General features: G+C 43.5%; 1 protein-coding gene across 1 annotated transcript; it reads left to right on the top strand.

Moving 5' to 3' along the window:
* Positions 1-2,194: 2,194 nt before the first annotated feature.
* Positions 2,195-6,062, top strand: MFAP3L (microfibril associated protein 3 like; the record flags this gene model as incomplete). Its single annotated transcript, XM_084263822.1, has 2 exons — positions 2,195-2,477; positions 5,164-6,062. 2 exons carry the CDS (start codon positions 2,195-2,197, stop codon positions 6,024-6,026), a joined length of 1,146 nt encoding a protein of 381 aa, XP_084119948.1. The 3' UTR covers positions 6,027-6,062.
* Positions 6,063-11,193: the final 5,131 nt, after the last annotated feature.

The raw sequence follows: 11,193 nt of genomic DNA, 5'->3' as shown, positions 1-11,193 counted from the left end.
GATGTGGCTTTTGGCTTTTCTATATGGCGCAGTGCAGATCTATAACACTCCACAGAAACATTTTATACAGTGAATATGTAAGAGTGGGTGCCTGTGAGGTTAAGAGAGTCATAGAAAGGAGATGTAGATGGTTACTGAAGTGAACAGGCAGAACTGAAGGATTTTTTCCCAAGTACCAATTCAGACAGGCTATACCTATAGAGAACCTCAAAGGTGCAGGCTCTGTGGGCTTTGGATAGTTGGAACAGGATTTCTGAAGTCATTGTTTATAAAGCTTTATATGAAAAAATGAGATTTGCACATTAGATTAAAGTTTAAAACTATCCTGGCCATTCAAGACAAGTATTTCCATGTTTAATAATTAGAAAAGCAGAGGAAAAAAAGTGAGGGCAGGCTTGGAGTTGTGACAGGCAAGCATGCTTGTCTAAAAACCATGGTTTGTCATTGCTGATAAGGACATGTCCTACAAAAGGCAGGAAACTGTTTTGCTCTCATGCCAATGGTTGTGTCCCTTTGTCTGAAATCAAGTTCATTGCCTTGCAGAGCACAGGGGATGGAGAAGAAAACAACTAAGTCAAATATCACCAGATTTTTTCTTTCCTTTTTGAATAAAGAAGAGAGGGAAGAGGATTAGGTTGGGTTGGGTTTGTCTCTCTAGTATTTTCTTTATGTATGGAACTGACCTAATCTCCTCAGCATTTTCCATGCTAAGGTAGATGAGTTACCACAGCGTCAGTGAGATCCTTAATAAAATGCCAACAGTTTTGCAAGTAACATGTAATCTTGATTGTAATTTGTGGCCCTAAGACTCAGTGGTGTTTTTGAAGGTGCTCATTTTGAGGCCAATGTTGTGCCCTCAGTCGGTGCTGAATGCCAGTTGTGTACACTGGGAGCAGAATGAGGCCAATAGAGAGCATGTTTGTAATCCCCCAGCCCCATCTACAAACTGAAATAACTGCTTAAGAAAGGGCTCATTGTAGATGATTAGTTGAGGAGAAATACTGCAGTGAGTATGTAAAAAGTATACAGGGAAAATGCTTAATACCACATACGTCCCAACTTCATGCAAGGAACTGTGCCCATAATTATGTCACAAGCAAGTGTTTTTCATTCTAAATCTGCTGTAAACATGACACTGAAACGACTTCATAGAACCCTTAAGGTTAGAAAAGACCAACCGTGTCTATTAAACCACATCCTTAAGCGCCACGTCTACACGCGTTTTGAACCCCTCCAGGGATGGGGACACCACCACCTCTCTGGGCAGCCTGACCACTCTTCCAGTGAAGAATCTTCTCCTAATACCCAATCTAAATTTTCCCTGCCACAACCTGAGGCCATTTCCTCTTGTCCTTCCTGGGAGAAGAGACCAACGCTACAACCTGCTTTGGCGTAGCTGTAGAGAGCGATACAATCTCCCCTCAGCCTCCAGTCCTCCAGAGGAAGAGTTGACTTTATCAACTATTAAACATCCATTATCAAGAATATCCTTACACATTATGTTTTATTTCAGAAAGCTTTAAAAAATGCAGTAGCTTAAGGAGAGTGAATGGTTTGAGATCTTTTTGCTGTACGCGCTGTTGTGTTTGGACAAAACTGTGTGTGTTAAGGATTCCACTATCAGCTCCAAAAGCCTCTCCTGGAGCAGTTCTTTCTACAATCCACCCAAGACCAGGCACGTGACAGAGTGGCAGCACCAAACCGGTAGTGGCAGCTTTAACGTGCCCTACCTTTGTTTTTCCTGTTGATTTTGCAAATGTTAAAAATGAGAAGAATCTGCAGAACTTCTGGCATCAAACCGTAGCTGCCGCTGTAGTTAAATTGCTGCTTAGTGTCTAGGTGATAAAAGCCTTCTCCCACGCCTGCCACTCTGAAAAACACTGCTGCCAGGAAAATGTATGCATCTTTTTTCCAGTAAGGATGAGGACTGCGATAACATTAGCATTTAGACAAGACACTGAGCTGATGATGGTGAAGTGCATTAAGGGATGTGTCACTATTTTCAAGGAGCACATGTAATGGATTGTTTATACGTGCCATCTCACTGCACTTATTTATTTATTTTATAGGGTATATTAACCACAACATCGCACAGATCGAAGGAGAACTGTCCCGTGACCTCCTCACCTCAAGGGCCTGCGTCCAACAGATCCGACCCCAGTCCCCAGCCGGTTGCTTGTACCACTGAAGGAAAATGAACATACTGAGCAGCCACCACTTCTTGTGCTTTCTGCCTACAACGCACGTGGTCATCTTGTTAGCGGCTCTGACGACTGCTGAGGATGTGAGTAACAGCACTTTCAACCGCACCGACCTGACCGCGGGGTCTGCGCCTGCGGTGATCTCCCACATTGACCACATTATAGTCAAGGAGGGGAGTAGTGCCTTGATCGACTGCAATGTCCAAGGGAGCCCCAGTCCGCATTACAGATGGTACAACTCCAACGGCCGCCTGCTGCAAGAGGAAGAGAATAAAGGTAAGGTCTTTGTATTCTCACTGGTACAGCCTCTCTGGGCACGGTTCTGATTTCAGCAGGTTGACCAGTAGCCTGAATTTAACGGGCTGACTGCGGTGGTGAAGGATGTAACAGAAAGCATAGGCAGGCTTCTTTTTGTTGGAAGACTTTGGGTTTGATCCTATTTCCCATTCTGTCCTCTTCTGTTCTTCTCGCCCCCCCACAAAAAAGACTATAAAAAGCTATTTTCCAGCTCAAGAATTGTCCAAGTCTTGACACATGGGAATAGTCTGTCGGCATGAATTCAGCACAGCTAACTCCCTGATATGCCTCCCGTCTTTATGCATGGTACTACAGGAGTGAGAGAAACAAGGGGTACCCAGAATGGCTAACAGAAAAAAAACTATATAGGGCAGCATTTGGAAGGACAAGCCAACTTTGAGCCTTCCTGGCTTTAGCTAAGACTCTTGGATTTTCCAGAGACCTTAATTACATGAGCTTGTTTTCCTTAAATGGAAGCTTTGGGTGATAATCCTAGTTATGCTTCTAGGGGAACGTTTTGGAGGGGGGTGGAAGGTGTTTTGACCATGTAATCCTTCCATACAGACTGCTTTGTTCAGCAGCACAGTGTATCTGTAAAACCTTACAGCAGAACTGCTTATATTTTTGTGTACCGATGTTTTATAATTTTCTGAGAAAAGCCAGGAACTACTAGTAAAGACTTCCAGGAAAGCCAACGGAACTACTTCAGCTAGTAAGCAGACTTTCAGTTACAATGTGTGTGGTGATGGCAACATACTCAGGTTTTCCTGAGGCTCACTAACTAGTCCCCTTTAGTTAGACATCTAACTTTAGGTCTTTGTATTGTCAACTGAGGTAGGCAAAACCCTGCACCAAGGCAGTAGAAATTGCAGCTGTAGTATGAAGATGACAGCACTTTACCTCAGGCTTTCAACAGTGTGTTTCTTCCTTTAACAAACTGACTGCCTGCAAGAAACGTTTCCTAGCCTGTACTTTACAACCTATGTGGTTGAGTCTGGCACTGAACCATTCCCCAACCCAGCAACGGTACCTTTTCTGATCAGTGGGGCTCACTGGGCTTATCCTGTGTGCCAGGATGCTTCAGCACAGACACTGAGTCACGGCTCCGTGCCGTTACATCATTTCTAACAGCTAGAGCCAGGATCCATCAGCAAGATGTCTCATTGCTTTACAATTAATAGACACCTACTCTGCCAACGGGGCAGTTCCAAGAAAGAGCAAGCAGCCAATTCTCCTTACTGTTCCATGTCTGAGATAAGTGTCACCTCTTACAGGTGCTGACATTTCCTCTGGAAGGAAGTTTTCTCCCTGAATTGGCCTAGCGTGTAGCAGATTGGGGTGGGGTGGTGTTGTAACATGAAGTTCTGCTTTAGACTGAGCTTTTCCTTAATTCTGTGTGTTTTACCTGGAGGCAAACTGATTCAGCTGTTTTCAGGAATTAAGCTAGGGCAAAAAATAGGGGTTTGGATAAGTTAAAAATTCTAAGGAAGAGGATAAAAGGCTGTAATTAACAGCTGTCTATACAGGGATTGAGTCAGGAGTCCTGTGGGAATACTTTCTACATCCCCTTCTACTGGAGATAGTGTAAAAAACCTAGTTTGAATCATAGAATCACAGAATGGTTTGGGCTGGAAGGAACCTTAGAGGTCATCAAGTACCAACCACCCCCTGCCATGGGCAGGGACACCTCTCACCAGCCCAGGCTGCTCAAAGCCCCATCCAACCTGGCCTTGAACAGCTCCAGGGAAGGGGCAGCCACCACCTCCCTGGGCACCCTATGCCAGGGCCTCACCCCCCTCACAGTGAAGAATTTCTTCTTAAGATCCAATCTAAATCAACCCCCTTCCAATTTAAAACCATTCCCCTCATCCTGTCACTCCAGGCCCCTCTAAAAAGTCCCTCACCAGCTTTCCTGTAGCCCCTTCAGGGACTGGAAGGCCACTTGCAAGAGCTCATTGGAGCCTCCTCTTCTCCAGGCTGAACAAGCCCAACTCTCTCAGCCTTTACAGGAGAGGTGCTCCAGCCCTCTGATCATCTTTGTGGCCTCCCCTAGACCCGTTCCAATAGTTGTTGGGGACTCCAAAGCTGGACCGAGCACTCCAGGCGGGGTCTCATGGAAGCCACAGTCCTTGGGATGCAGCCCAGAATGCAGTTGGCCTTCCAGACACATTGGTGGCCCATGTCCAGTTTCTCATCCATGCATACCCCCAAGTCCTCCTCAGGGCTGCTTTCCAGCACATCATCTCCTAACCTGTATGGATAACAAGGAGGGCTTAGTAGGTTTGTCTGTCTCACTGCCTCATTGTTCCTTTTCTCTGAGGAAGTGTGGCATGTGTTGGGAGGCTCTCCAGGGTAAGTAGTCATATTTTTATAACTTAACTGACCATAAGTTTGTGATAGGTGTCATGCATATGAACTAATTGCTTTGATGAGACTTCTAGGGCATGATCTAATTATCAACAGTTGATGTGAGGGATTTGATAGTAACACAGCTAGTGTCTCAGGGACAGACAGACCTTTGCCATGGCAAATACTTTGTCTTCTTGTGAATGTTATTTCCTATTTCCAAAATCTGAGGCCGGTTTGACAAAGCTGATGTTTAAGTCTATGCTGCTCCTGTGAACAAAATGCTTGTAACTAAGTTCCCCTGTCTCCTCTCCAGCAGGAAAATGGTGGTTTCTTGACAATGGGCTACTGAACATTACCAGCGTGTCTTTTGAAGACAGAGGTAAATACACGTGTGTCGCATCTAACGTGTACGGCAGTGTTAACAACACCGTGACACTGAGGGTTGTCTTCACCTCCGGGGATATGGGAATCTATTACATGATTGTCTGCCTTGTAGCTTTCACCATTGTTATGATCCTGAACATTACTCGGTTGTGTATGATGAGCAGCCATCTGAAGAAAACAGAGAAAGCGATCAATGAATTCTTCCGAACGGAAGGGGCAGAGAAGCTCCAGAAAGCCTTTGAGATTGCAAAGCGCATCCCGATCATCACTTCAGCCAAAACGCTCGAGCTTGCCAAAGTGACGCAGTTCAAGACCATGGAATTCGCTCGCTATATTGAAGAGCTCGCTCGCAGCGTGCCTCTGCCGCCTCTCATCATGAACTGCAGGACTATAATGGAAGAGATCATGGAGGTTGTAGGTCTGGAGGAGCAGGGACAGAATTTCGTCCGGCAGACAGCAGAAGGCCAGGAGACCACTGAGACCGATGAGCTGTATATGATCCCGAATGCTTTGAAGCGCAGCGAGTCTCCCACAGCGGACTCTGACGCATCGTCACTGCACGAACCACCTCAACAGATTGCAATAAGAGTGTCGGTTCACCCCCTGTCCAAAAAGGACTGCATGGACGGTCAGTCTCAAGAGAGCGTGCAGCTGGACACCAAGGAAGAAGATACTCCTCAAACACCAGCACTCCCCGCGGAGCCCCCTCCCGAGCCTTCTGCTGAACTCAGTTCTGATGACACAGCATTGGCAAACGACAAAAATACATGTGTTATATATGAAAGCCATGTATGATAGTTACTCCTGAATCTATGCATAGCAGGAAAATCAGGTGGAGCTCTTTTAAAAACACATATTGTACTTGCCGCTAAGCCTTACCTGGAGACTATCATAGCAAAAGCATGTACGTGGATTTTTTGGCACTTTCTTCTCAGTTTGACTTTAGTTTACCATGATGTATGGCAAAGGAATTGCTATTACATGAATACTAATTGCTCTTTTCGATTAGGAGTATTTCTAAGAAACATTTACCTCAGCATTTTCTAGGTTGGAGTCACCTGTAGTGGCCTCCTGGAAGTCACTGGTAGTCTTTGATGTAGGACACTTGAACTTACTACAGATAAAAACTGGTTTTCATTTTCCTCCTTCCCTCTTGTTATTTCCATCTACTCCATTTTTGCAAATATTATCTTGTGAATTGGAAATATTGCCCAAGAGGCAGCACTCCAGTCGCCAAATAAAATCCTAATAGATCCCATTTACAAAGCCTGTTTGCTCAGCTGCACTGTGATTTACAGGGCTATTAAAGAAAGTTGAAATGTTTTCATTTCATTTGAGACCACACTGCTTAGGCACAAGGGAAATAGTTTTCCCTTTTCCATGTATTGAAGATGCCAACAATTGTTTGTGTCGCATGGAGAAGCAGCTTTGAGGTGTGTTTTACAGATGGAACATCTGTAAACATCTTACAGAAAGTTGCAGTCACACCAGCTCTGTAGGTTGGGGTCTTTTGCATGTATTTGCCCATTTTTTTTAATCTGCAAGAAGTTTATATGGAAAATAGCTGCAAATATGCAGGATGCCTTGGCTTAGTGATTTGGGAGGTGTAAGTGCACCTGCAGATGATATACAGGTCCCTTGACAGTCCTGCAAGCACCAGTAATTAGCTGGCAGCAAGGCTGAAATGGCAGAAGACCCTTTTATAGGGATGTGCAATTTTGTGTAGATTCATATTCTGGAGATCAAGCCTAAATTAATCTATAGCATAAATTTGGGAGTGTGTTATCCAAACAACAACAACAAAGCAAACCCCAAAACCAAAATATATCAAGCATCCTGTGAAGTTCCAGTGATGATCACACTAACTGTTTCTATGGTATTTTAAGAACCTCCTACCTGTGTAGAGAATTCACTGCTTTGAGTACATGTGACTCTACCCCAATAAAGCTTTAATGATCACAGCAATTGTGGCATAAAAAAGGATCAACATTTATGCCAGGAAATGCCAGGAGTGGAAGGGAAGTGATAATTTATATTGCAGCCAGACAATAAAAAGAACCTTCTCCAGAGTGTGCCTGGAAAGAAGGCACTTGGAAGATGTAGTTTGGGTAGGATTTTTAGTATATATATATATATATATATGTTACCTGAGACACATTTAATTTGGAACTAATGAATGAACTATCACCTTTTTGTTAAAAACTATGACTGCAGTGTAAGTCTAAGTACTCAGAATACACCTGGAATTGAGTGTATTGCAGAAGAAGTTGTTGTTACTTAGGTCTGTGGGGAGATGATGCACAGATGGTGCTCAGGGTGTTACACTGAAGTAGCCACATCCACAGGAGGAGTCTGTTAGAGGCAATCAGCTTGAGATCAAAGTAAGTCAAACTTGCAGCTATCTAAAAGCCCCTTGTTAATGAGCTGAAGGGTTTATGTTCATTTCCTCACGTTGAAGTGCAGGGCTTCACTAGCAGTGTACTACAGACCACCCCATGATTTAGGTAAGGGTTGCAGAGAAAGCTTCATATTTACTTTTCTGTGGTTCTTAAAAAAAAAACAAAAAAAACCAAACCCTACCTGTTTAATAACAGCCTTCAGATTTTGGGAAAATTTAGTTGCCTAATGGTTGGTTGTGCTCACCACAGTGGTGGGCATAGATACACAATGCACTTGGACATGCCCAGAAGGAAACACGTGAGGGAGGAGTCCCTTTAGGAATGTGGCTGGAAATATCTTAGTTCCAGTGAAGCAATATAAATGTAGAACACAGGGTAGACTAAGAGAATACCATAAAGAACCTCATTTCTGACCAGTGTGCTTGAAAATACTACTGATGCAAACTGTCACCTTCTTTCCTGAGTCCAAAGTACCTTTCTGTTTAGTGTTCACATCAGTCTTTTGAAGTCATCTAATTTGCTGCTGGTATGCACAAGAAGTGGGGCAGAAAAAAGCAGTAGCTTGCTCTAAATTCTTCTAATTCACCTTAACCTCCTGAAAAGAGGCATCTTGATTTTCTGCCTGTCCAGCATTTCCAACCAATCCTCATGTATCCTGAGTTTACCTGCCTGCTGCTCATCTAGGACTGCAGAGATGAGCATGGGTGTTCTCCTTGAAAATATTAAAATAACTTTTAAATTACACTTTAGAATAGAATTTTTTTTAAAGTTTCGAAATTATTTATTAAGTTTGCTTTCTGTTTTTTAATTATGAACCTTTCCAGTGGAGAGCAGACCCCTTCATACATTCATCCAGTGATTGGTACCGGGCAGTGCTGAGCCTGACTGCTGCCCTCAGGCTGTCCTCCAGCCTCTTCGTTATTTATTTATTGACAAACATTTGAGAGCAAACAATCCCCCTGGTTTTCTTCAGTATCTCTGTGTAAACTTCCTTGAAGACCCAAGATTATCAGATACTACAAGAAAGCTGGGAAAGAACTGTTCCCAAGAGCACGGAGAGACAGGATGAGGGGTGATGGGTTTAAACTGGAAAAAGGGAGATTTAGGTTGGTTGTCAGAAAAAAGCTCTTCAGTCTGAGGGTGGTAGATCACTGGCACGGGTTGCCCAGAGAGGTGGTGGGGGCCCCATCCCTGGAGACATCCAAGGTCAGGCTTGCTGGGGCTCTGAGCGCCCTGCTCTAGTGAAGATGTCCCTGCTCATTGCAGGGTTGGGACTAGATGGCCTTTGAAGGTCCCTTCCCACCTAACATATCCTGTGATTCTGTGATTCCATGATTATGCTTTTTCCAGAGGTTACCCCCTAAAAGCATGTATCTGAAGACCACACAAACCTACATGGCAAACCACACATGAGCAAAAGATGCACATAATGGGTGCAGTGCTGAATTCCTGATGTCACAAGGTCAAAGGGATGCTTGACGTGGAGCTGGACTCACTCAAGAGCTGAGACATCACAGGTGGGGCTGGTCCAGCCAGTCTGCTCTAAAGACTTGGGACATTTGGCTTTGTGGTGTTACCAGAATGAAACCAGAACAGCACTGTACCTGAAGAAAATACAGATTCCAAGGGTTCTGGGTTATGTGTTTTTTCTCTTTTCATGTATGGTGCTCAGGATCTTTATGCATCCAGTACAGAACACCTGTACACATCAAGCTTTTTACATGCTTTCAGGCTCTTCCTTTGTGGGAGACAGATGGGAAGCAAGACCCACACCCATCTTGCCTGTTCCAGACTCTGACTGTGCTACTATAAACAGCTCTGTCCTGGGGTGTTTCTTAGAGAATGGCCATCTTATGGTGTGAGAACACAAGTAACAAACACGACATTAACGATGGCTGGAAGGAAACATTACCATTGGCATTGCTATGTATTTTCATGCACCTTAAGCACTACAGGGACATGAGAGTGATCTGTTCCCACCCCTGGACTATGCACACCTTTTGTTACATCTCTCTATGTGTTACATCACTAAACATTAACAGTTCTTAAAACACTCAGAATCTGGAAAATCCGGTCCAGCTGAACTTGCATTCTGAAAGCCTAAGGTACACCAAAGCCAGGCTTAGAAAGGAAAAGAGATTTGCAGGATCTATTCAGACTATTTGAAAACATTTTGGCCAAAACTTCAGGCAATGTGACTAGATTTCTGCAGCAGAAGGAATCAGCGCTGGATTTGAACTTTACACTGCCTGTTCTTTTTGCACTAAATGTAAGACCATCCTAAAATCAGACCACTTGAACACAGTACTCACTACTTGCTCAAGGTTTTCTTTTGGAGCAGCGTTCGTTTACTCTGGAACCTTTTCTGTTCTCCGATGTAAGTATGCTAGTGATGAAACCCACCCTCCAGTCGTTTGTTGACTGGAAAAATGTAAGAGAACCCCAGAGACCAGTGTTTTTATGGAGGTTTATGGGTATTAGGTGAGGAATAGCACTTCACTCCTGTGCTTAAAACTTACTGTATAACCCTAGGATTTGCAGAATGGCAGATGTTGATCTCCTTTAAACCAGTGCCTGTTTTATTCTAATGCACACGCTACATCAGTTCCTCGATCTGCAGTTACCTTCTCACAAAGTACTGTAATATAAAACCAGGGCTTTCTGACATACAGTTTGGTTTCAGATCAACTATTTCTGGAGAGTGTTAACAGTGTCAAATTTTAAAAGTTCTCATGGAGTATCTTGGCAGCATGCTATTTTAGGAGTTGGCCCTCTAAGTGTACCATACTTGGCGGGACAACTGAAAGCTTCTTAGATGCAAAGAAAATGCTTGCACTAAAGTATCTTAAGTTATATTTCATTTATTATAAAATAAATTTTTGATTTTATAAGAAATGTAAGACAAATATGAATGTGTTCTTTTTGAGAAGCAGTTGCTGTATTTTGATTTAAATAACTGTTATGATTTTATAGTTCACGGCCGTAAACCACAGAGACCAGTTCATGCTGAAGTGGCAAAATAAAATGTGATCCAGCTTGTAAATTGATCATTGTTTCAATAAAGAATTTGCACAGACTCTGCGGGGTTTGTACACACTCAAGACCATAGTTTCCTAGTACATGTGCCATGGCTCTGGTTCAAGTGGAAGTAAACTACTTCTTTCATTGTATCACTGCTGATACTCCAGAAAATTTGACTGGGATAAAGAGTGATTTACCTAGAAAGGGAGTTTTCATAAAGCTCTGAAAGGAGCTGTCATCATTATTCAGACTACAGCCCCAGTTGTTAATTGGGGTTGTTATCAATAGCCTGGCTTGCTACTGTATATAAGATCTTCCACATGTAATCCAAAGGAGATTTTTGTCAGCTGTTACCTCTCTGAGCCCTGGTGTGGGGCCTTATATAAAGCCTCGCTGCTGCTCCAGAGTTGAGGGTAACAGAATAAGCATCTTTTCCAACAAAGGCACCCTAGTCCCAAGAGAAAATAGAAGTGTGGGTTGCCATCACTGCCCCCATCCCTTCATCCACCCTACAAGGATGAGGGGAAATGACTTTCCTGGTC

This window comes from Gallinula chloropus, assembly GCF_964237585.1.
Source record: "Gallinula chloropus genome assembly, chromosome: 4".
NCBI classification, from domain to species: domain Eukaryota; kingdom Metazoa; phylum Chordata; class Aves; order Gruiformes; family Rallidae; genus Gallinula; species Gallinula chloropus.
The sequence above is the reverse complement of the archived record's forward strand: the minus strand, read 5'-3'. Positions and strand labels throughout refer to the sequence as shown.